The sequence below is a fragment of the Pongo pygmaeus genome, chromosome 6 (genome assembly GCF_028885625.2).
Source record: "Pongo pygmaeus isolate AG05252 chromosome 6, NHGRI_mPonPyg2-v2.0_pri, whole genome shotgun sequence".
NCBI lineage: Eukaryota > Metazoa > Chordata > Mammalia > Primates > Hominidae > Pongo > Pongo pygmaeus.
Genome location: NC_072379.2, coordinates 74,396,972 through 74,424,555, shown reverse-complemented (window position 1 = coordinate 74,424,555; position 27,584 = coordinate 74,396,972). Strand labels below are relative to the sequence as shown.

Sequence of the window (27,584 nt, the reverse complement as noted above, 5' to 3'; positions counted from 1 at the left end):
CACCTCTCCCATCACAGGAATATCACCTCTTCCAGACTGGCCACTTTGATGTACTGTATATGTGGAGAGGCTATCTCTTCTAAAAATCACTGAAGATACACCACTGTTTGCTCTTCTGGTTGTTTTTCCCCTTTTAATTTTCTTAAAATTTAAAAATAACTCTTTTTTTCTCTTTTTACAAAAATGGTCTGTGTTGGTTACATTAAATTATTTTAAAAACAAACAAATTTTACATTCTAAACCAACTTAAGGTAGCTAATATTAAGACCTTTGTGCAAATTCCTCAAAAGCCTCTTTTATATTTTGGGCGTAACTTTGCCTGTCAATAAACACACACACCTACTCCAGCATTTTCATGACTACAAAGTGTTCTACTATATGACATCATTATATTTAGAGTTTTAGTTAAATCTGTTTATTGATCACTACTTAACTATGACTTTTTCATCTTACAAGGAAAGATACAATAAACATCACTGGGGGTATGCACATCCTTAACTATCTTTTTACAATAAATTTCCAGAAGTAAAATTTCTTGGCAAAATAGCACACGTAGGTGCAGGTTATATATGATATATAAGTTCCCAGGAAAGACTGTTACTAAATGTACTATCTCCACGCTTCCTGATATTGTATGAAAGATGTTCAATCTTTATTTATCTATTTGACTGCTGAGGTTAAAGTTTTCATATTTTTGTTGGTTTTTGTACTTTTGAACATATCAGTTTTATTTCTTTTGTGAAAAGGTTTTTTATGTTATTTGCTCATTTTAATTGGAGTGCTGATTATACATTAGTGGTGCATGAGTATTTTCTATCTGACCTATGTTTTATACATAGCAAATATTTTCCTAATTTTTGATTTGCATTTTGGTTTTCAGTGATGGAATTCAAATATATAACGTATTTTCAAAAATGATTTTTCACTTCAGTAAATATTATACAAACAGAAACTTAAATTTTTAATACTTTAAATTTGATTTACTTGGAATTACTTGTTTGAAAGATGAATGGAAGGTGGCTATGACCTGAAAATACAAATAGTTTACTCATAGATATGAAGTATAATCTTTAAAAAACTATTAGCCTGCCAGGAGTAAAGGAAAAAGAATTAAAAATATTAGTGAATACATAATCTTAGGTTTGTTTCCTGACTTCATATTCTATTACACTTATCTACCAGCCCATTCCTGAGGTAGTACCACACTGTATTCATTTCAAAAACTGGTTGATTATTCCTAAATATTCATTCTTAATTATGTCTGTCATCTCTGTCTAATATACTATTTATTACACATTGTCAAAAGTAATTTTAATGAATTATCCACCAAGTTGTCATACTGAAATCTTAAATAAGGCAGTTTAGATTTTACATCGTTTTAATGATGTTGTGTCTATTTGTGTGTGATAAGTGAAAAAAATGTATTCCCTCTAAGATGATGGTTAACATAAATGCTATTTTGTTAAACAAACTAATGTTGAAAAATGATAGCTCCTAATTTAATAGAGATGTTTATCTGAAAGGAGAAAAAGGAAAAACACTTTTAATGTTAAAGAATCATACATACTGTGACTTTTCTTCCTAAGTAAGATTCACTTATCTCGATATTCCTGGTTACATCTTGGCTTTTTACGAATAAATATGGTTGTGATTCACGTAGCTGACCATTGCACATATCAAAAGTAACTACATCACCTCCTTCCTGGGCAACAAACCCACAATTACATGACACTGGATAGTGAAGGCTTCTGCAGTCCCACTGACGTACATGGATTTCAAAATCACGTGACATACTCTTATAAAGCACAAATGTTCCAGTCTTGAAATTATCATATACCCTATCATTAACAAAAGGCAACTGCATTAAAAAATCGTGTAAAATATCATAATAGTATGTTATTGATTTGCAACAGCTTTATGTATCACGATCATTTTGTTGTATGCACTGAAGGAAACAAAGTAGTCATAAACACCTCAATCTCTCCCACTACTCCTTTCTTCCCTTTCACCACTCTAGTCAACCTGCTCTCCTTGAGCAGGGCAGGCTGGCTCAATGGTCTTCTCCCCATATGTGTACACATGTGACTATCTCCCTCATCTTTGAGTACTTGTTAAATGTCACCCTCACCAAATGGCTTTTCGTAACCTCTATTTTAATATAAATTGCAACCCCTCTTTTCAGCCTTCCCTTTCCACCCAATTTAGTTTTCTTCACAGCAAGTATCTTCCTCAGATACACTTTATATTTTACTTATTAAATGTGTTTATATCTCCCTTCCCCTTTGCAAAAGCCAGCTCCATGAGGGTAGAGAGTGTTTGTTTTGTTCACTGCCATACCCCTAGTACTTAGAACTTGGTTTTTCACCTAGTTGTTGCATAATTAATCTTGTTGAATTGTCAGATTAAATTCATCACTACTACGCTTTCTTGAGATTTTTCCACTAAAATGTCTAAGCCTTTAGTTATAACTGTAAAGGATTCTTGCCTGTTAGATCAGTTCCTTCAGGTTCTTAACACCTGTTGACACCATTGGAGTATAACTTTCTTATAGAACAGTTTCTATATATTGAACAATTTTACTGACAATGATCATATTACAATTTTTTAAGCAAACCACAACCATCTTGCATCATGAAACAAATGTTGATGCAACACTAAGACATTCTTATCATTTTCCTTACAGACATCCCAGAACCATGAATCTCCCAGAATGATATAACTGAGTTTAAATCTTTCTATGCAGATATTAATAACAAAATAGTTGAGATTACTTTTTTGGTCTTTTGCCCATTTTACTTTAAATTCCAGAGGCAAATATCCAGGTATCCATAATAGTTATAATAGTTTTTTTCCTGAGTATTCTTGTCAAGACTTAGGAGTAATTAGTTTTAAAAAGAATTCTAATAAGTTTAATCATTTTGCCTAAACTTAAAGATTGTTTTATTATCATATGGAAATGTTCTAAACATCTTTAAATAATTTAATCATTATTAAAAATTTAAAAAGAGTCTAGCAAAAAAGATTCTCTGCATTTGTAATAATATATATTTTTACAAGTTCAGCCTTGCAAATAATCCATGTTTTTTACTAAGAATTAGATTTTAAGGCAAAAAATTCTACATAAATAAACTAGTATCTTGAAACAAGCCAGTAATGCCTTTCTGTCTAATTTCAGTGACTAGGACTAAAAAATTATAAAACAATACACTGTTTAAAATAAAACAACAAAATCAAAGCAAACAAAACTACTAAAAGAAGAAACTTTCAGAAAATTACCTGCCATCAAATGTAATTATATGCGGGTCAGTAAATGAATAGCAGTAAGCAGTTGGGACATCCTTTACTTTGATCTTAAAAGCAAAGATATTTTTGGTAAATATTACCATTAATTATATTTAGTGATATATAAAAAATTGCTTAGCAATCTCAACAAATTTTCAATTAATTATTGTTTTTATCATAGTTATTGAAAATTGAATCATTTAAAAACTAATTTACCAAAAAATTTTTTACATAAAAAGTTTATGAGACATAATGATAAAATACACATTTCTTCTTAAAGCTTCACTTGCAGTAATAGTTTTGTAATTTGTCAACCTGGATGCTGTCTGGAATGTAGTTGTTCCACAGGAAATCCTCATTAACTATTGGTTGCACTACAATGTTTGTAACTCTATCTCCGTCTCGAGAAAAATCTGTGACAGCAGTGTAGTACACAAAAGTGTGGCTACAGGTTCCATTAGCACAGGAAGATGTCTGGAGAAGATCCACATGACAGGAAGACAGTGCCAAATTTAATCTTAGGTGTTCTCTACCTAGTTAATGAAAAAATGGGTTTAAAAATTTCCAAGAGAATATACTAACCAAAGCATGTAATAAATTAATTAACATGAAACACTGAATTGTAAGATTATTCTCAAATTATTTTCTCTTTCTTAAAACATATGGTTGCAAATTTTGTCTAAATTAAGCCAAAGCTGTTGAATCTACCTGATATTTACAAAGAATTAATCAACTATAATATATACATATGTACACATAAATACATATTACAATTTTCAATTAGGTTATAAACCTGTATGCAACTGAAGGAAATTCAAAAAGAATAGATAAAATGTATTCTTTTACATATTACGTATATTATAATTTTACATATTATATATATTAACATGATTTTTTCTGTCTAAGATTTGTACCTTGGGCCCAGATACTTCTGTAATATTTCTTAGCATATGTGTTCACGTTCTATCCATTGTTGAATAGTAGCAATGGCTTTTAATTATTGATAAAGGGCTTATCATCTTGAAAAATAGAAAAATCAAAACAAATGAAGCTGATCTCACAACAGTAACAAGCTATCTTCTTTCACCTCCCAAATGTCCCAATATATTCACAAACTTGAGATGCTCTCTCGCTTCGATAACAAAGAAAAAATAATTTGGAAAGGAAATGGTAACAAAAAAAGAGAAAAGAACTCCAGGAATTTATATAACTAAACAAAAAGAACAGATTTGCCCCCAAAATTGGCCACAGAGGAAGTGTGCTATCATATCCAATTAATGATTCCAAAGTCCTCCTAAGAGTCAAAAAGGAAAAAAGTTGTTAAAAAATGTTCTATCTTCTTTTCTTCCATACAGATTTTTTAGGTATGAAATTATATTAATCAGATATAGGCATACTGAACTATTTTTTTAGAAATATATACTTTTCCCATGCACATAAAAAATAACAGAAACATTCAAACTCTTAACCAACTCTCTAAGGTGAATACAGAATATTTCTAGCTTAGATATAGCCCATAACATCAATTCCTCAAGCCAATACATGAGGGGTTGTTCTCTTTAAGCCTGTGAATAGCAGCATAGTCTGTTTAGAAATACACTTAGACACCAACTGGTTCCCTATGAAAGTAAAGATTTAATGTTACTGTACTTAAAGAGGACAAGATGAGGAGTATCCAGAATGAAATTCGGAATTTTTTCTTCAGAAAACAAAAGCCATTTTTAATTCTCAGAGAATAAGAACATGCATGCAAACTTCTAAAATGTAGAAATATATTTAGGCTATTATTATATTATTTTAGCAATGCTTGCCTTGTTGAAAGAATTGAAAGCATGAAAATATATTTCAAAGTATACCTGTAACTGAAGGAAATCTTTGACTAACATGATTTTGGAAAACATCAATAACATCATCCTCTTTCTGTTCTCTCCATAAACTATAGTAATATTTGCATAATATGCTTTTCAGAGCTAACTTGAAGTAGAATTGTGTCAAATAGTCCAAGAGAGAGGGTATAATTTAATATGTCTGGGCTGTAATTAAAAATATAATGTTGCTCGTGGTGCTCCTGAAATCTGAGTGGGTAGGTAGGTATTATCTGAGCCTGTTTACTGTCAACAATCCTAAGATGACCTCTCTTAATTCCTCTAGCTCTTTAGCCATCTCTTTTCTTGAGTGCATCATTCCAAATGATTCTCTCTCTCCTGGCTTTTTTATCCTCTTGTTTCTCTGATTTAATTATTTATAATATGGACATGAAGATCTATAGATACCTTGTGTTTGGTATATTCACTAAAGACAATGTAATGTTCTATGGTGAAAATGTATGTGGTATGCTGATGAAATTGTAATCTCTCTTAAAGGTTATATTTTAATTTATGTATCTGTAACTTGCTTTGATCTCTACATCAGAGGCTCAGTGGGAAAAAGAACATAATCAAGCCAATCACTGCTATGCATGGTTTGTCCTCGCATATTCTATCTCGTTATGTGGGAGGATTTCCTCACTCTGTCCATCGACACATATGTGGCCATGTATCACAACATCCATATAATCAGTAATTGAAATAGAAAAATTTTAAGACACGAGATCCCAAACATACGTTAGGGAGAGAAACTTGAAGGATGCATTATGAGATCTATATTTCATAAGCTTGAACTTTTAACGTAACTTATCAAATGTCTCTCATTGGGGATGATTTGAAAAATCTTAAAGAGCAGTTTTTCCCTCGATTTCTGTAAACTAAGCAAAGAGAGGAATAAACAGGAGACTGAGAAAAAATAGGAGAAAAAAAGAGGAGCGAGAGGAAAAAGATGATGATGAAGAGGAGATTATTCACTATTTTTTTTTCTTTTTTTTAAATGTGTGCTTTCAGCCAAGAAGAAGAAATGTGAATTGCTTTGGCAATCGTCAGTTTGGCCCAGTATTAGTAATATGATTGGGCTAAAATTTGATGTCAACATGCAACATGATTTATCATATGAGTACACTCCAGTGACTTTTCCTACAGGAAAAAAAAGCATTATTGTTTGCAATCTAATAATAAGATAAAATAAAGTTAGTATATTACCTTGATCAATAGTTTTCAGTTTTAATGAGATTTTGCATTCTTGATCAAGCTCACTAAATTCAGAACAAATAATAGGAACTGTGCTTTCTATCCTCAGGTAGTATTCTTTCCCATCCTCTGATATAGTGCTCAATTCAGGCTGCAGCTGGTATAAGAAAATACGTAGAAAAATTATGTTAAAATATAATTTATTTCTAAGGCACAATTTTGAAAGGGCATTTTCTCAACAGCACATATTTTACTAAATAATAACTTAAGCCCTAGAATGTTTTAACTAAGCAAGACCATTAAAATCAAACCTATAAAAATACAAGCAGCACACACAGGAGTACATGGAGCTGCTGTACTGCTCTGAGTTTGACTCACTTTGGTTCCCCAACACATTTGGCAAATCATGTCCAAGCCTGCCTCAATGATTCTGTTTCTGTGGTGAGCACTGGAAAGTGAAGAACAAAGAAATATTTCTATTTTCTTCCATTTTATTGCTAAAGTTTACTGACACACCAACAGAAGACTCTGGTTTTTCTTAGGGATTAATACCACCATCTCAATTAGAAATTTAAGTACTTTTAATACATAAATCAAATTATTGTTGTCACCTGAAATATCTCCACATTTAGCTTATTTCTCAGCATCTGATTTCCAGAGTTGAACTTACTGAGAACTGGTACAGCCCAGGACTGGCCCTATTCTCATTCACAGGCCAATCCTTTTTTGAGGCAGGAACGTTTTCATGCAGTCTCGAGTCTTGGCTAGCTCTCAAAACAGATGATTCTTAATACTGAATATTCTCCCTGTTAGCCTAATCAGAAACAGTACAAAGGTGGGGGTGCTGCCTATTGACCCCTGACACTGTCTGCTGAGTGCTAATCAATGTAAACCAAAATGTTCCTGTGTTCTCAAGGCTTGACCTCTGCTTCCCCTCACACTGTAGTTATGCAATTCTGACAGTGTGGTCCACTCTTCTCACTTCTTTTCCTGGTTCCTACCGTGCGTACATGGACTTTATTCATAAACAGGGTTTATCCTGGTCCTGAGTCCTATTCTTAACAATCTTATCATTTATCTCATCTTGTCCTTGAACTAGAAATGAATCCAGGTCAAACTCGAGTCCTGTGGGTGAGACCTTCCAGGTTCACCGTGCTTGCCTGCCTGGACCGTTTGATATTGCCCCCACTTCTTCCACTGCTTATTAATTCCCTGTCACCTCTGCTCATCTGCTAGAATAGCTCTTCAGTTCTTGGATCCTGGTGCTACCAGCAACAACCAAATCTCCTTCTCTGTTTAGCTAGCTCAATCTTTGCAGTCCATAAAACTCATAGCTCTGGGTCAATTCTACTCTAGTCAGAGACTCTACTACTTGGCCTGGTATCTGTCTTCCAAAATGCATGATAACTAAATATTACTAGGCTAACTTTAGTTACATGATGGAATGAATTAGAGGAATAGACCTTTTGCTTTATTCTAATTTGAGCTATTTCTTTAAAAAATGAAGGTACATCTCAACTTTAGTTAGCAGGACCCCTCAAACTTTGTTGTGCATTAGAATTATTGGGGCTTTTCTTCAAATACTCATGGCTCTCAACATTCCGATTCAGTCTATGATGAGGTACAGAAACCAGCATGGACAGACCACAGTTTGGGAAACATAGTTCCAGAGGAATAATCTTTCTGATGCATCCCCACTGCTACGTACCTTAATGCCTGCAAAAAATTCTTGGCTTTCGATGGCTACACTTTGTACATGAGGATTCTCCAAGAAAAAGACAGAAGCGCTGCAGAATATCTATGGATATAATTATAAAATAATCACTTAGCAATTCAATTTTGGAGAAAAGATGTGTAAATTTTCATTTTTAAAGTCCTAATTTTAATTCTTCATAGATAGTATATAAACATAATAAAAGAATTAAATAATTTAAAAGCTTACTTGATATTCGAGAAAAATTCCATCATTATAAAATATTAAGTATTCAAACCTCAACATAAAGTATAGTAGGCTTTGTATTTAGGATGTTTTTAAAAAGTACTTAAGGCCGGGCGTGGTGGCTCATGCCTGTAATCCCAGCACTTTGGGAGGCCGAGGCGGGCGGATCACAAGGTCAAGAGATCAAGACCATCTGGCCAACATGGTGAAACCCCGACTCTACTGAAAATACAAAAATTAGCTGGGTGTGGGTGTGGTGGCACAAGCCTGTAGTCCCAGCTCCTCAGGAGGCTGAGGCAGGAGAATCACTTGAACCTGAGAGGCAGAGATTGCAGTGAGCCGAGATCACGCCACTGCACTCCAGCCTGGTGACACAGTGAGACTCCGTCTCAAAAACAAAAAGAAAAGTACTTAAAAAGTGACATCATCATTTAAAAAATTAAAACTTTTTTCTAGAATAAACGTATATAATTTTAAAACCTGAGAGGGACATATATGTATAAGAACTTAAAGTATAATAAAAATATATATATATAAAGGATTAATCAATAATAATCAGCAAATTACTAAACTAATATATTCATGTATAGTCATTAAGATCACTGACTCATCCAGTTGTCACTAGAATTAGCACAATTGCAAGGAAAAAAAACAAAAAGAAAAATATTAGGGCTTTATACTCTGGAGACAAAATCTATTTTTTGGATATGATGTTTAAAAATTGTGTTTGAAAATCAATACATTCATGAAAATAAAATCCAGCTGTTTTTTAACATACCCTGTCTCCAAGTCTGAGATTTATGCCATCAAGTTCTAAAAGAGAGAATGCCTGAACTGTGGTCTCTTGTTTCAGCTCTTCCTTGACTTCTTGAGAAGAAAGCCTAGACCAAGCTATGTAAAATCCCACTGAGTTTTTTGTAGGGGGAACATCAAAAGAACACCTACAGAAAAGCCTGGACTCAATCAACTCCACCAGAACCTTTGGCCTTCCTGCAGGTGGAGATGGCAATGAGGCAGTCAGCTGACCTGGGGAGAAAATGCATAATTTGTAACTGGGAATCTTAGACAATGGAGACTGGCTTATGGAAAAAGTACTCAAAGACTATAACTCTGGGGTTTATCTTAAGAAAAAGCAAACTAAATTTAGAAAAATGATTATTTCTAGCAATCGACAAACTAATACACTCATATTCTGGCCCATAATCACACAAATATTGATAGCCAAGCAACTTATCAGCTCAAGCTTATATTAATGCAGGTTGAATATCTGTCTTTGAAAAGTCTAGCTCTTGAAAAGAAATTTGCATTCTTTGAAGCAATTATCTTTTCTAAAAGATGGAACAAACAAAATTAAGGTTTAGTACATTATAATTCCTTGTTATACTGAGAAATAGCCACAAGAATGTAAAATCAAATTACTTTCTCTTTTACTGTTATAGTTTTCTCTTATAACTCAACTTATCATTACTCTGGGCTAAAAGAGTTATTCATTGCAGAGGTGATTATACTATCTTAGTGAAATATCTTATTCCTTTCATTTTTCTGAGGTTAAAGAAATTTGAAGTTTCCTCTAGGAACTCACAGGAAGATTTTGTATCATTTTGAACTCTGGGCATTTGCAAAATCAAATCGGGGGATCTGAAAGTTTTCTGGATAAGATTTTTGTTTAGTTTTGTTCTGTTTTAGAAAGCAGAAAAATATCTGAGGGGTAAATTTTTAAAAGAAGATTTTAAAATGTTCTAAAATGTATAATTTGTCTGTTTTATAAATATGCTAATTTTAGGACAATCACAAAATAATCTTTCAGCCTTGCCATGTAGATTTTGGAAAATTCTGGAAAGACCTTGAAATCTTTTCTGTGGAAAAGATGTACTTTTAGATATTTTACAGTGTTATTTTGTTATAGTCCCAATGACAAATGAATTATTTTCAAATTTACCTAGTTAACAAATATTTTGCTAAGCATTTTAAACATTAGACCAAATCAGTATATTCAAACTTGAAGGAAATAATAAACTACTTTTGAATATATATTTGATTTTAAATATTATATATCTGAGTAAAAATTTACCCTTAAATAAACTAGGAAAAGGACATTTATTTTAAAACAGGGAAAAGCTATCTATGGAAATGATTATTAAGAATAAGAGAAGACAAATGACTGAAAAAAATAATTCATGATGATTAAAATGTTTGAATCAATACTTTAAATAGAGAACTATCTGGGCAGATTGATCATTGCTTGCAACAGTATAGATGAAAGAAAATTTCTTACATTTAAAGAAAAAGGTTTAGACACAACAGATAAATTATTTCTACTTAGAAAATCAAAATTAGTATTCCTCTGTCAATTCTAATATTAGTATGTATTAAATATATTAATACATTTTCCATTTTATCATGAAGCTTTATTGACTTTTGACCCAATACTTTCATTTAGTGTTGCTTCCTCAAATTGTGTCCAATTTGCATAGCAGAGTTTTTTTTAATTAATTGCATAAACGTTCTAAAGAGCATAATAAGTAGGTGAAATTTATTATTTATTTGAGAGGAAAAAGTGATTTTGCTACAATACATATACAGTATAGAGAATTTATATCTATTATGCAGAGTAGTCAAATAATTACATTTTATGTTTACTGCTGCTATTATGAATATTGTTTGATTACTTTATGAACTTAAATCACAGGGCTTAATTAAACTGACCTCCACATACAATAATAGCTTGTGTAAAATATACAAAAAAAAAGGGCTAGAAAAAAACCATTTGTAATAGGGCATGAAATAGAGCATGAAAAATCAATTCAGAGTGATAAATGTTGAGGATTATTATAAAACTCTTTTTAAAATACCAAGCATAATCATTTCTAGACCTGATATTTGAACATTATATGATCTATCCTGATTTATTTTATGTATTTATGGCTTGTTCCACCATATAAAACACCTCTGTTAATTAAATTAATTATATGTCAACAGTCTATCATGCATTTCAGATATCCTATTTGGCTAACAAAATATGATAAGGCTAATAATCCCATAAAAGGCTAATATTTCAATAAATAATTTCAATTTCTGCTCATCATGTAGGCAGATGACATACATTTTATCACTTAGATAATCTACTTAGAGTAATTTATTTTAAGGCATATTATAGTAGGAGGATTTCTTAATATTTGAAAAAACTTTAAAACGTTTAAAAAATAGAAAATAAAAAGTATACATTGAAAGGAAGAGAAAAATTTTAATCACTATCAACATCATTGATGTTTATCTTTCAAGATTTGACATAAATACAATCGTTCCCTTAAAAAAAAAAGGTATTGTTATATTGTATAATGTACTTCAATATTTTAATGGTGTTTGCAAAATATTTTGTCAGTGTTTATGTATCAGAAATATTGACTCAATCAGCCAATCAGCAGTTACTGGATGTTTGCAGGTTTCTTAAAACATTATTAGACAAATTCTGTTATAAATATTGTGCTCGCACACTTCCCTAAATAGTTCTCCAAGACATATTTTTGAAAGTAGAATTGTTAGGTACAAACACATATGGAGTTTTAAGAATGTTGATATGAACTGCCAAATTTTCTTATGAAAGATTCTACTAATATATACAAGTTTGCCTAACTCTCTGTACCTCAGCCAACTCGAGGACGATTTCTTAAAGGCACGATAAAGTTATTTTCATTTTTGGTAGCTACCAGACTTTGGTTATATCAAATATCAGTATAATTCAACATCCAAAGCTGCAGAATATAATTATCTGTTGAAATAGTCTAGTTTATAAAAACATTATTAAAAAGCAAAATATGATACTTACGAACACAATCACCTCCTATTTCAGTTTCATCAGAACCACATGGGTGTAATCGTGCATCAGAAATAGCTGCCAAAGGTTAAGGTTTGTATAATTATACAGCTGGGCACGAAGATATAAATCTACATATATCCAAGATAACAATTTATTGAAGGATGATTTAATACAGACTAAGACTTTCTTAATTCTTCTCTTATTTCATAACATTTTTTTCCTTCTAAGGGTGAGATCAAATGGAAAGATAAGGCATCATATTTCAAAACAATCAAAGCTTTAATATCTTATTTTCTAAGTACAAATCTGCATTTTTAAATAATGAAACACTGACAATATCAAATGCTGGCAAGGATGTGGAGCAACATGTGCTGGTGAGAATTCAAAATGGTACAGCTATTTTGGAGAACAGTTTAGTGGTTTCTTACAAAACTAAACATATTCTTAGCATATGACATAGAAATCATGCTCCTCTATGTTTACCCAAAGGAGCTGAAAACTTATTTCCATACAAAAACCTGCACATGGAAGTTTATAGCAACTTTATTCATAATTGCCCAAACTTGCAAGCAACCATGATGTTCTTCAGTAGGTAAATGGATATGCTGTTGTACATATAGACAGCATGGAATATTATTCAGCCTTAAAAAGAATTGAGCTATCAAGCCACAAAAAGACATGTAGGAAACTTAAGTGTATATTAAGTGAAAGAACCCAATCTGAAAAGGCTACCTACTAAGTGATTCCAACTACATGAAATCCAGGAAAAAACAACACTATGGAGACAGTAAAAAGAGCTGTGGTTGTCTGGGGTTGAGAGGAGGGAGGGGTGAACAAGCAGAGCAATTTTTAGGGTAGTGAAACTAGTCTGTATGTTCCTATAATACTGGATACATGTTATGAGAAATTTATCCAAACCCATAGAATTTACAACACCTAGAGTGAACCGTAATGTAAACTATAGACTAGGTGATAATGGTGTGTCAATGTAGGTCATCAATTATAACAAATGTAGCCCTCTGGTGGGGGACGTCGACAATGGGGTTGGGGGACTATGCATGTGGGAGATTTACAGGGTATATGTGAAATCTATAATAATAGTGAAACACACTATAATCTCCAGAAATGTATACAACAGTTGGTTTTATGCCAGTTCCTTGGTAATCGATTCCCCATACTCATTTACAGGATTACACCACCAATGAGCCAAGGACAGAGGTGGTAATACTTACAACCCAATGTTCTGAGTACAGTTAACTGGCACAAGAGCAACTATCTAAACAAAGGTAGGCTCATCAGATTGCTTCTTGAAATAATTTAGTATTTAAACTAAAAGACACGAAGTTGGAAGCTGAGTCAAGTTAATGACGGAGCTCTATATGAATGTCTAGACTACTGTTGCCAATATCTGGAAGTTGATCTATTTCTCACAGTTTCTGAGACTTTCCTATGTAACTCTTCTTCAGATCCAATGACATATCCTAAAACCCTTAGATGTGATTATCTTTTACATTATTTTCAGTTGTTTTTTGTTATGTGCAAGCCAAACAGATTTGAAATAACCTTAACTACTAGACATGTACATGTATATATAAAAGAATGCAGTATTCCTATAAAATATGGGGCCAAAATACACAATTTTCTTGCCCAAGGACTCCCTAGAACTGTGCCCCATCTGTGTTTGGGGGGTTTTATCATTTTTCTTCTTCCTTCTATTTGCTTTTCCCAGATTGCTTTTGTAGAATACAGCCAGCACCCTGGCTCAAATATTTATTAGGATTAGACAATTAAGAATCTCTAGAAACATTAGCAAGGAAAAAAAGAAACCATTCTGCTTGAAACCTTCTGTTTCTTCCTGATTCAACCATATGCCAATAATTAAACTATCATAAAGTAGTAGTTGTCAAGAAAGGAAGCAAACAAGTGGAAATCTAGTTTCAAAGCATGTAAGATGTGCAACATTTGAGGTCCTGTGCACAGTAGTGGAACACGGTTGGGCTGCACGAGTAACTTGGGTTAGCAGAAGGAATATTGTAAGGAAAAGAGATGCTTGATCTGCATCATGAAGCAGTAACGATTTGTAAGAGGTTCAAGCAGAGGGAGGAACAAGTATAAGGTATGGAGAAGAGCACGGAGCAGACAACTGCAATTGGTGAGACATCAATAACAGGTTGTGGAATATCCTCGTTGAGCATGCAAGCTTCCTGAGATCAATCTAGCTTTACTACTCACTACCTGTGATGTTGGGTAGGTGCCTATTTTCTCTGAGCGACTCTTTTTGTCCATAGAATAGGGATATTTATTGCATGCATCCTATTCCAACACAATGGCCCCATCTACATCCCTCCAACATGCTAGAAAAACTCTTTCCTAGGGGTCTTTGCTCTTGCTCTACTCTGACATGATGGCTACGTGGCTTGCTTAACTTTGGGACTTCCCTTCTCTCTTTTCTAATAGCTTTATTGAGGTATAATTGATTGAATGTATTTAAAGTGTAATTAATGACATGTTTTGACATATGAACACACTAAAATCTAACCATAATCAAGATAACAGTATTTCCATCACCTCCAAAAGTTTCTCTGTCTTTTTCTAATCCTTCTGCCTGCCACTCCTCCACATTCGTAGACAGCATCTTATCTGCTCTGTCATACAGTTGAGATTATATTTTCTAGAACTTTATATAAATATAATTGTACACTATGGACTTTATGTCTAGAAAATTTCATTCCTCATATATGTTTGAGATTCAACTATGTTTTTGGCTTATCAATAGTTTCTTCTTTTTTTCTTACAGTGAAGCCATCCTACAAATATAGTTCTTTCTCTTTTATTGAAAAGTAGTATTTCATTGTTCAGGCTTATCATAATTTGACTATCCATTAACCAATTGATGGATATTTGTGGGTTTTTTCAGGTTTTTCGCTATTTTGAATACAGCTGCTTTGAACATTCACGTAGAAAACTTTTTAAAAACATTTGCATTCATTACTCTTTGCAAATATTTAAGAATGGAATGGCTGTGTCATACGGAAGTATACGTTTACTTTTTAAGAAACTGCCTAATTATTTTCTAGTGTTTGAATGTACCATTTTACACTCCCAGTAGCAGAATACAGCAGTTCTGGTTGCTCCATGGCCTTGCCATCGTGTAGTATGGTCAATCTTTTTAAATTTTATGTACAATATAATGGTATCTCATTGCGGATATAAACCATTAAACTAATGACTAATGATGTTAAGCATACTTTCATGTGTCAACTTTCCATTATTATGTCTTATTTGGAGAAGTGTCTGTTCAAATCTTATTACAAAATTGTTTTCTTATTATTGGGTTTTGAGAGTTACTCATGTATTTTGGATCTAATTCTTCATCAGATATATGAATTGCAAATACTTTTTCCCAAGCTATGGCTTCTCTCTTCATTTTCCTTTAGTGCCTTTCAATGAGCAGAAGAGTAGAAATTCACAATTTTGATCGAGTCCAATTTATATTTTCTAACGGATCACAATTTTGGTATTATATTTTTAAAATATTTGTCTAATCTAAGATCACAAATATTTCCACCTAAAAGTGAAAGTATTCTCTCAAGTTTTGTATTTTTAGCTTTTATAATTGAGATTTGAGCCTTTGATGATTGTGAGATGGGTTTTTCTCTTTATTGTATTTTGATGATATGAATCAAAGTTATTTTTTGCATATGAATATTCAATTAACTAAAAACACAGCCCTTTTTTCTATAGAATTAGATCTATTATTGTGTTTAAGATCAGTTTACTGTGTGTGTCGGTGTTTTTCTGGGCTTTCTATTCTTTTCCGTTGATTTATTTATCTATCTTCATGCAAATACCACATTATCTACATTATTGTAACTTTAGAGTAAGTTTGAAGTCAGACAATGTAAGTTGTCCAAGTGTTTTCTTTATCAAAATAGTTTTAGGTATTATAGGTTCTCCATATTTCTATATGAGTTTTAGAATGAGTTTGTCAATTTCTAAAAGAAAGCATGTTGTGATATTCATTATGACAATTTTGGAACTACAGTCAATTGGAGGAGAAGTGACATCTTAATATCATGTCTTTTGATCCACAAACAAGGTTTATCTGTCCATTTTCTTAGGTTTATATAATTTTTCTCAGCAAAGTTTTGTACTTTTCACTGTAAAGGTCTTACACATCCTTTGCCATATTTATTACTAACTGTCTTATATTTTTGGTACTATAATTGGTATTTTTAGATAAAAGTTCTGATTGTTAATTGCTAGTATGAAAAAATACAAATGATTTTTAAACGTTGATCTTTTTTTCATTCAACATTGCTAAGCCCACTTAATACCTCCAGTAGCTATTTTATAGATTCCATTAGGTTTGCAAAATAGGTGATCATGTCATCTACATTTTTACTCATGAAGGATATTGTTATGTAGTTTTCTTTTAATGTCTATGTCTAGTTTTAGTATTAGAGTAATGCTAGCCCCACAGAAGTTTAGAAATAGTCCCCATTCATTTTTTCTGAAAAGAGTTTGTGTAAAATTGGTATTATTTCTACATTAAATGTTTGTAAAAATTCCCAACTGAAGCCATCTGGGCATGCAGTTTTCATTGTGAGATAGATTTTTAACTAGAAATATAATTCCTTTAATAGATATAGCGCCATTGAAGTTATCTATTTACTTTTGAGTGAGCATTGGTTGACTGTGTATTTTATTTTATTTTTATAGAATTAGAAGGTATAAGTGCAAGTTTTGTTACATGAATATGTGTAGTCTGTACATTTTAATAAATTTGTCTATTTCATCAGTTTTCAACTATATTGGCATAGAGTTGTTTATAATTAACTATTTTTTATTATATACAGAATCTGTGGTTGTATCACTGCTCTTATTCCTGATATTGGTAATTCCTGTCTTTTTTTTTCTTTTTGATTGATCAGACTGGCTAGAGAATTATTAATTTTATTGAATCTCTGAAATAACCAGTTCTTTATTCTATTGAATTTTCTCTCTTGTTTTTGTATATTCTATTGCATTTATTTTTACCCTGTTTCTTTCATCTGCTTACTCTGAGTCTATTTGTGCTTCTTTTTCTAATCAGTTAATGTACAAACTAGGGTCTTCAATTTGTGACTTTTCTTGTTGTTCAATATAGACACTTAGTGGGTTTTAATTTTAATGAACTTCAATTTTTGTGATATTCTAATTTTCTTAATTTACGGCCTGGAATATGGTTTTTCATGGTAATATTTTCATATCTACTTGAACATCTTTGCTGCTTTTTTGTGAAGTCTTTTCTGCATGTCATTTAGATCAAACTGGTTGAAAGAGTATTTTGGTCTCCTCCATTTTTGCTGTTCTAGTGTCTACATGCTTGATCAATTATTGGCAGATGAGTATTGATCTCCAGTAATAATCGCGAATTTGTTTATTTGTCCTTGCAGGTCTCTCAGTTTTGTTTATGTATTTTGAATTTGTTATTAGGTGTTTAATCATTTAGAACTGTCATATTCTTTTATTGAACTGAACATTTTATTATTAGGAAATGATCCTTGTTTTTCCTAGGAATATGTCTTGCTTTTGAGTCTACTATGCTTAATATTAATAAACCCACTCTACGTTTCTTGTGATTAATGTTACCTATGTATATCTTCTTCTATCCTTATACTTTTAAACTCATTTTCCTTATATTCCTTTGTACCAACCTAATATATATATAAATCATATATAAATATATATAGCAACATGGTGGACTTAAACCTTACAATATCCACAATTATTTAACAATATTGTAAGGTTTAAATCCACCATGTTGCTATCTGTGTTCTATTTATTCTATTAGTGCTTTGTTCCATTTTTCATTCTTATCTGCATTTAAAAATATGGAATATATTTTATGATTCCATTTTATACCCCTTGTTGGCTGATTAGCTATAGTGTTTTGTTTTATTTTAGTGGAAACTTTAGGGGATATAGTATACATTTTTAACTTCTCATAGGCTACATAGGCTAACTTTAATTGATACGATGCCACTTCACATGTAGTATAAGGACCTAACTAGCTTGCTAAGTAGAAATACAAAAAATATAACAAATGTGTATATTTCCATAGAGTCTTCTAAATAAATAATATTTCAAATATATAAACTTTTTTAGAATTGCTTTTATTACAATTATGATCTTGAATTAATATTTTCCTTGACTTCTAGAAGGCTCTAGGGATAGATAGATTGTGTGAATATATACACATATATATGAATTCTGTGAGAATCAAAATGTCTTCATAAGACCATGCTATTAAAGTGAAATTTTACCCTCTACTATTTGCTGTTTTGGTGATTTTAAAATTAAATATTATGACTCCTAGCTAGATAGGGGCTATTGGTTGTAGACAGCAATACTTCCAAGTAAAAAATGACATTTCATAGACTGCCTTCGAAGATAGAGATGATCCTAGGAATTCTTCTAAAGTAGTTATGATAAGAAGGCTTTTTCCAAATAAGCTCCTTAAAAGGGAGTAAATTTCAGTTAGCAGAAGCTCTCTTTCACCTTTTGAACTTCCTCTTTTACGCTGTCTAAATGCAGATAAAGAGGCTAAAACTCGAGCTTCATCCTGTCACCGTGAAGGAAAAGATTAGTGACTTTCAGAGACCTCAGCCTGACATTGTAAAGTGGCCAAATCGCCATCAGCAGAGAACACCTGCTCCAGATATTTGTTCAGCAAGAAAAAGAAACTCTTAAGTAGATTAAGTGACTGTCATTTTTGTTTGCTATCTATGCAGTCTAAGTTCTAAATGGTATTCCAAGGTAAGCTTCTATCGGCAAATCAGAGAGAATAATTCATGCATATGTCTGATTAACAGACATTAAGAGTAAAAAATAACAATTGTCTCCCAGAATTCCTTCTCCCTAATTACTTAGAGGACTTGAATGTGGAGATTATAAGGTACTTTTGAGTGTTCTGGGTTAGGAAATCGAGTGGATGGTAGTGACATTAACAAAACAGAAAATATTTTAAATTTGGAAGGGATGTCATAAAATGCAAATCTTAAATATTATGTTTTTAAATTCAGTGTAAAAAATATTACTGGTGAAATGATTATTTGTATTTTGTGTTATTCCCTGGTGCGAAAGTTTCATTTTCTTTTTTAATAGTTGTCAATGTTTCTTAAACTAATATAGATAAATGATTGGTTTTTCCATGAAACACAGAATTTTCCACCAATATTTGGTAATATTATAGGAAGATTTATACAAATTAAATATTTTTTATGACAAGAGTGCCAAAAAATATTTTTAAAGTTTTTCAAAAACTCTTATCTTGGCCACCCAATGAGATTGATGCATCTCTCTGGATTTTCTCCTTCCTAATGAATGCCACTAGCTTTACTAAACTGAGCAGATGCTGCCCTTTCTTAGTAAACAGACTGCCAGTGTTAGCTGGACAGCAGCTGCGTACGGAATGTGAAGGTTTACCAGCTCACTCCCTCAGGATAATTCTCCATAGACTTCTCGATGCACACAGAACAAAACGCAGGGCTCCCTAAATGATCAGGCCTTGCTGCCCTTTCAAACCCCCATCTTGTTATGTTCTTCCTTACTCATTGAGATCTAATATTTCTGTCCGGCTTTCACTCTTGTGAGTACAGCATACTCTTATTGCCTTAGGGCCTGTCGCTTGCTGCAGCTGCTGTTTGAGACATTCTTCCCCTTGCTTTCTGTCTGACCAAGGACAGTTTAACCTCCAGCTCTCAGCATCAATGCTCTTTTGTTAGACGTTTCGCTGGTGACGCTTCATTATATATTTCATCCTCTCTCACTTTCAGTATTCTCTTCTACAGCATTTTTTAATCTTTTCATTCATCAATTGCAATTTATAATTGCATGAATACTCTGTGTCATGTGGGCAGGGACCACATTTGTTTTGGTCACCCCTCTGTACTAAGGAGATGCTGTGTTGATTAGAAAATAAGCATAACTCCAGCAGTACATATGTGTGAGATGATTAGTGCGTTATTATTATACTTGTGGAATACTGCCAATAAATACCTATTTGAATTAATACATTTTATAAGTTTATTATTTTGATCTTATTATAATAATAAACAATAATTTTGTCTTATTTCTTTTTTAAAGATAGAACTACTGCCTTGCAGTTAATGATAAAGTAAATCTAAACAATTCAATTTTCCATAAATGTAGTATGTATTTCAAAACAGTGAAATAAAATTATATGTTGAGAACATTGTTCTTCTTAGTTTCTATTATCATGTAAAGTAGACAATAATGCATTATTTGCTTTGAGATTATGGCCAATAATGAAATATTACATCAACTTTAGATGTCATTTGGAAAAAAACAGTAGTTAAAAACAGAATGTGAAATTGGAGTGTGTGTCATTGTTTTTAAGAAAAAAGATTGCATTACAGACTCAGCAAAATATTAAAAGTTTTATTTTAATATTTTCAACTCAAAGAAATAATTAACCATAGGAGAAAACTTATTGTAATTATTATTTTTGCTGACATTAGGAGACAGATTTCTGAGAATAAGAATGCTAGAAATTTAAAGGAATCAATTTTTCTAATAATACTGGTTTAAATTCCACAGCTATGATGAGCAAAATAATTTTTGAGATTGGGTGTTGTATATATATGTGTATATATACATATTTATGTATATTTATGTGTATACACACACGCACACACATATATATAAATATATTGGGTTATTAAAACCTAAAACTATGTTTCCTTTTAACTACTATAATAACCAACTAAGTGATTTTACTTGTTTGCTATAATTGTGTGATTTGGGGTCGGCTGGCTTGGGGAGTCTAACAACCTCAGTAGTAAAATGTTCATGAGTGTTACCCATATAATAATCATTGTTGCTGAATCAAGTGTTCGTCTGCTTTGATAACACTGTCTACAAGAGTATCTCCCGGAATTTTCAGTGTCCTATATATGGTTGAACCCAGGTAACTAAATTGGGGTTTGAGATTCACAAAAAGGTTGCAAAAATAATAGAGAATTTGCACTTACCAATCTTCCACAAATGTTAACATATCACAAAGCCATGATATATTTGTCAAAACTAGGAGATTTACCTTAGGACTGCACTCTCAAATAAATAAACTGAAGACTGCATTCAGATTTTACGAATCTGAATTTTTCAGTTTTCCCAATCAGGATATCCCATTGCATTATTCATCATTTTCTAGTCTGCGACTGTTTTTTATTCTTTCCTGGTTTTTCATAATTTTGACATTTTTGAAGAGTACTATTCGGGTATTTTGTTAGTGTGTTCTTTAATTTGAGTTTATATAAACTTTCTCATTATTAGACTAGGATTATGCTTTTGGGGGAAGAGTACTACAAAAAAGAAGTGCTCTTATTATTACATGTTATCAGGAGACATGTGATGTCAACATGCATTATCACTAGTAAAGTTAACTGCAATCACTTGATTAATGTAATGTCTGCCAGGTTTCTCCACTGTAAAATTAGTAGATTTTTTTTTCCTTGTCATACCCAATTATTTGAAAACAACTCAAATGCAGCCAACAATCAAAATGAGGGAAGTTACTCAAAATCTTTTAGGTGAAGTAGTAGCAACAAATATTTGTAATTCTTTAAAGACGCTTCGTTTCCTTGCCTCTATTTAATTATCTACTCATATATTTATAAAGTAAGGATTTAGGGATATTTACTTTAATCTTTGAATAATATTCAGTTTATTTTTAGATATTGTCTGAAGCATTCCACTAGAATGTAAGTTTCATGAAGGCAGAGATCTCATTTATCTTGCCATCACCGTAACTCTGAGGCTTTGAATAATTTCTGGCACAGGATAAACATTCAATAAATATTGGTGAATGAAAGATGAAATAATATAAAATGTATATTTTTATGATAACTTTTACTCACCCTTCTTCATCCTTTAATTAAAACAGGAATGGACTTGAGGAAACCAAAGAATTTTTAACACACTCAATCATTATGTCCAGTGGAAAAATGTGAGATGTCTGTTTTGATGCTTTCACATCAAATATTTGGGGGGACTTTACAATCTTGGCAAAGAATCCTAAAGAAATTTGACCAATGTAAACAGAAATTTAGCTTCAATCTAGCAATAATGGTAGACTGAGTATCTTACTGAGATTTGCACTAACTCAATACAACCTACCCAGAGAATGGTACAAATGGCAGAGTTCCATGAATAACAGTCATGTGAATTACTGATGTTTTCTTACCTTCCGCACAGGAGCCCATACATCCCTGAGTTGGTTGTAGTAAGTATACAAAAAAGTTCCCACAGTTTCTTACAGACACTGGGATTTGAAAGAGACAGCAGTCTTTTGTAGTGCTGAACAAAAACTGCCATGTTGCACAAGCTGTCAATTGCTTGATCTCCCCAGGAGATGGCAGTGTTTCTGAATCTCTCAGAGACAGCCAGATGGGGGCCTGAGTTCCACAATGGTTCATCTTTTGCCGCAGAGAAAACAAAAGTTGAAAATTCAATTTATTTTCATCCATTGTTGATATATCAACTTTGCATTTTATTCTAATCAACCCTTAAAATATCATTAATCATTAAACAAATTATAGCTTGCACCTGTTCTATACAAGGAAAAGTAGTTTTAAGGAATACTAAATTTAAGAGTAGACATCTCATAATTAATATACTCATTCAATTACACATTCAATGTAAATATTAATACATTTATTCCATTCATTACATTTGCACTGTAAACAAGGGAAATTAAATCTCAGATACCTTACTAAAATAGCTGATACATTCTAAAATAAGACAAGTCAATCTGAAGTTATGTTAACACATAACACAAAGATAAACTGATCTTGGAAAGCTCCTGCAAAATTGCTTGAAATAGTATGTACAAGAAGTTAATGCATAGTTCAGGAGGCAATAAAATTGGGGAGAAGGAAGGTATTGCTCAAAATCTGGTGATGGAAAAATTGTTTAGTAATTTAGAAATAATACAGTTTGGCAGGGTGCGGTGGCGCATGCCTGTAATCCCAGCACTTTGGGAGGCTGAGGTGGGCGGATTGCCTGAGGTCAGGAGATCGAGACTATCCTGGCTAACATGGTGAAACCCCATCTCTACCAAAAACACAAAAAAATTAGCCGGGTGTGGTGGCGTGCGCCTGTAATCCCAGCTACTCGGGAGGCTGAGGCAGAGGAATTGCTTGAACCAGGGAGGTGGAGGCTTCAGTGAGCTGAGATCGCACCACTGCACTCCAGCCTGGGCGACAGAGCGAGATTCCATCTCAAAAAGAAAAAAAAAAAAAAGAAAGAAAGAAATAATAAAATTTAAACCTCACTTGAAGTCATTTATCAAAATCCTTTTCAGATGAAAAATAGAATTAAATAGAAAAATAACCCAGGAAAAATAAGAAGAAACTATGTATGACTTGGGAAGAACCAGGGCCCTTACTAAATGCATGATCTTGGACAAGGCACTCAACATCCTTCTCTTTTATATTAGGTGGAAGTAGCACCATAGTGAGTACATAGGTGGAAGTGCCATAGTGAGGTATAGATAAAGTAATGTATATAATGCAACTTCTACATAGTAATGGCTCAAAAATCGTTAGCCAGGTTATAATTCTTGTCATTATTTCTATGCTGAAAAGCAAAGGAAAAACATAAAGAAAATATTGATATATATGATTGAATTAAAATTTTAAAAATATAAGATTAAAGTTAAATAATAAAGTTATATGTAAATAGTACTATATTAATTGTGTTATATTTATGTATAATTATACTATATTTGTTATTTTATTTTAACCATGTAATATTATCCATTTAAAAACTCTAAGACTACAAATGGGCAAAATGTACAAATAGGTAATTCACAAAAGAAACACAAATGCCTAATAAATACATAAGAATATTCAGTATTGCAAAAGGTATTTTTATGTACTGCTATTGGAATTAAAAATTATCACTATGTTTTAAATGAACAACTATATGTGTCAAAAGCCTCAAAAAGACTTTAACCATTACTAATTTAACTTATAAAAATCAATCTTACTAAAGACACTAAAATTAAAACAATAATTACATGCACATTTGCTAACTGCAGAATTACTTATTATAGCAAAATCCTGAATGTCCACACATATGGTGATGGTTTAAATAAATATGATACATGTATGACATAATATTATTTTCAAAAATTATAAAAATGACTCTATAATAATAGGAAAATGATGCTATAACTGTAACTGAAAAAGAATAGCATGTTTTTCAATTGAACATATAACATGAACATTACAAAATATAAATAAGATAAAACAATAGTAAAATGTTAATAACGATAGTTATGACTGTGTGGATAGATTATGAGGAAATGTTGTTCCATTCCTGTTCTTTATTTCCTAAGCTTTATGCAATGTATAAGCATTATTTAAAACATAACAAATAGTAATTTATGTAAGTCCAGGTGTATTAACCTGTAGAGAAAAAGAATCTATTGATTTCCTGGTTGAATACTTTAAAGTCTTAGTACAGAAATGGAATGAGACGGTGGGGATAGGGAACATTTCCTCCTGGAGCACAGCCTGCTCAGGTTAGCTGATCTCCAGGAAAACAGCCAAGGAAACTGTTTCACCTATACATTCGTGTGAGGTTCTAGAAACAATTATAGCTAAATCAGCCTTAAGAGAAAAACACAAATATTTTTAAATGTGGTGAAGTTCCTCCAATTTTCTCAAACTTTTCTTTTAAATTCTGAATTTTTTTTAGTTCCTTACAAATGAAGTGTCACAAAAGTGACTAATGAGCAAATAAACAAAAAAGAGATAATGAGACTTAGCCACAATGCCACACATTAAAATTAAACATTGTTAAAATTTCAATGTCTTTCCAGAGATCTTTTTACATTAGTGCTTAAAAAGGAAAATGACTCCTGCGTCTGCAGTATTTATAAAATGTGAATAGCAATAAGGAAAACAAGCCTTTTGCTAAGACATAATCTTATATGATGCGATCTCTCTCCAGGGGCCAATGGTAGCTGCATGACATCTAGGTTAAAAGAAAATCAACTTTAAGAATGAACTCACACCCAATAAGTGTATAATTATATAGGGTAAAATTGTGAGTGATGATGAACACTTTAGTAATTTGAGAAGCATGACACAGACATATGTCTTCAATAATACAATGCCTCTATTAGCTACCTATCACAACTGAACAGCTATTTATGCAGAACTCACTTGGGAAACCAGTCAGCTGAGAAAGATTGTGATAAGGGAGAAGGTCAGGTACATGACTTTGGTCATGCGACTCATGCTTAGTGTCTGTGTCCACATCTTTATAATGAAGTAACACTAGCTACCTAAAAGCATCACTGAGAGAACTAGTGAGTTTACATATGCAATAATGTCCACAAGTGCAGGGAATTTATAAGCTGCAAAATAAATGTCAGATTAAAACCCTTCTTACCATTTTGATCATATAACTTAGGATGCTGAATTAATGGGCTTAGTGTTTTGACAGATTTAGACTTAGTCTCATTCCTTAGATCATGTGGCTAAAAATGTGGTATCAATAATAAGAGTTGAACTGAAAGGATAACTGGTCAAAGTACGATAAGTAGAAATAATGTCTATTTTATGACAGTATCATTAGATGAATGGGGACTATGAATGAATTAGGGGAACTTGCATTTGAAAATCATGCCAAGGATAAGTAGAATTGTCAATAGAAATTCAGAGTGGCTTGGATAAGTAATGCAAGATAGCTGAGGGACAACCCAAGAAATCACACTTTATGTTTCTTCTTCTGCTTATTTTTTGAAGCATTTTGGAAGAAAAGGTATTTGTCAAATGAAATAAGAATGAAAGAAGCCACTTGGGCTAGTTCACTATACAAGACAATGCTATGATCACAATCATATCGTGTTGTAAAAAGAGTGAACGTTATGTAAAGTTAAGTTGCAAAAAAAAAAAAAAAAAAACACATCCGATGTGAGTTCATGTACAAAACCTTTTTAATTTTGTCCATTTAAACCTGATGTGTTTGAAAGACGTACGCTTATATATTCACAAGTATAAAGAAAAAAAGGTATGTTGGTTGCACACATCTGGGGTTTGAGGAGAGAGATTCAGTGAGATAAGGCCATATGCCTCCAGAGTATTGAATGTGCTGCAGGTACACTGTCTTTCAATTGTGATCAGAAAATACCTAGAGATTTCACTGCCAGGCTGAGTTCTTATTAGTCTTAGAATAGGAGGTGCTGAGCCTGTAAGTTTTACTCCACCAGTTAAGAAATGTAGTGACAGGTAACAACTGACAAAAACAAGCACTTTAGACACACAGTATTTTACTATTTGCAGGTAATACAGCTAAGCACCTGAGCCCTGGAGAATGACTGCCTGTATTCAAAACTCAGCTTTTTGACCTGCTACCTGTGACTGTAAGAGCACTATGCCTAAGAATATATGTTTTCTGCACTGTTTGATGGAAATAATGATGATAGATTATATCCTACAGTTGTAAACTTTTATACAAGATATTGTCGGTGAAAGTGTTTCTGGACTGCATGGAGCATGACATTAACAATTACTATTATTATTAGACTAGGTAATGTGGGAATAGTCTTTCAGATTAACTCAATACAAAATTAAAACAACATTTTAGCATGAGAAATAAGCTGGTTGTAAAAAGATACAATTCTCATATGAAAAACACATAAGGAAAATAACATGTAGTACTTAGGGAGTTGACATACCTCAACACATTTGGTTGGCATCTCGGCAGGTCTGTCAAAGATGAGAAATCTATACCATCCGGGGGAGAGGGAATGGTCACATATTAGGTCTTGAACAGCTGACTGCTGGAGGTGCCATGAGTCAAAATGGACACTTCTATAAGGACTCCGAAGAAACTGGTGTCCCCCAGGAGAGCACTCCTGAGCTAGTATGGAAAGACAGGTGTTTTTATGTAATGTGTTTTGTTTGTTGACATAGTTCGGTCCTCAATTAAAATTGATTCCCAAAACAAAAAATAAAGCAAATAAACTCATTATTGCACATAAAGACTCTGAAATGTCAGGGTCTCTTAGTAAGTCATAAATGACTTAATTAACTTGCATATTTCATAAATGCAATAAACAAATCAACAAAACTCTTTAGAATGTACTTTTGAAACACTTAAGCTTTAAGAACTTTATTTTCATTTAATTCGAACAACCAATAGAGCTGGCTGCTCTTGAGTTAGGATGTCAAGTCACAGGACCTACAAGGATTTCTCTTGGGCCTGGTCCTCTGGATTTGAATATCGCCATTGTTTCTCTACAACCAGTTTCTCCCAAAGTAGCCACATGCCTAAAAAATTCTATTTCTGCCAAATCATGGAATGCAACAAACTGAACTAATCTTTTAATGCTAACTCAACAGGTGTGAAGTGCTTTCAAACTGAAGTTTCCTGCATTCTTGGATGCAGAAAAACATTAAAAAATTTT

The 27,584-nt window shown here is 32.4% G+C and overlaps 1 protein-coding gene across 1 annotated transcript in view; it reads right to left on the bottom strand.

The window, feature by feature from the left end:
• The window catches only part of VWDE (von Willebrand factor D and EGF domains), a 77,695-nt gene that overhangs the window by 40,492 nt on the left and 9,619 nt on the right, over nucleotides 1-27,584 (bottom strand). Inside the window, exons 2-10 of the mRNA XM_063667148.1 lie at nucleotides 26,853-27,037; nucleotides 22,347-22,578; nucleotides 12,107-12,172; nucleotides 9,059-9,306; nucleotides 8,050-8,139; nucleotides 6,354-6,498; nucleotides 3,598-3,815; nucleotides 3,277-3,350; nucleotides 1,568-1,838 (exon numbers count right to left, since the gene is read on the bottom strand). Of these exons, the coding sequence (XP_063523218.1) occupies nucleotides 1,568-1,838; nucleotides 3,277-3,350; nucleotides 3,598-3,815; nucleotides 6,354-6,498; nucleotides 8,050-8,139; nucleotides 9,059-9,306; nucleotides 12,107-12,172; nucleotides 22,347-22,578; nucleotides 26,853-27,037 (1,529 nt within the window). The remainder of the gene's footprint in view (nucleotides 1-1,567; nucleotides 1,839-3,276; nucleotides 3,351-3,597; nucleotides 3,816-6,353; nucleotides 6,499-8,049; nucleotides 8,140-9,058; nucleotides 9,307-12,106; nucleotides 12,173-22,346; nucleotides 22,579-26,852; nucleotides 27,038-27,584) is intronic.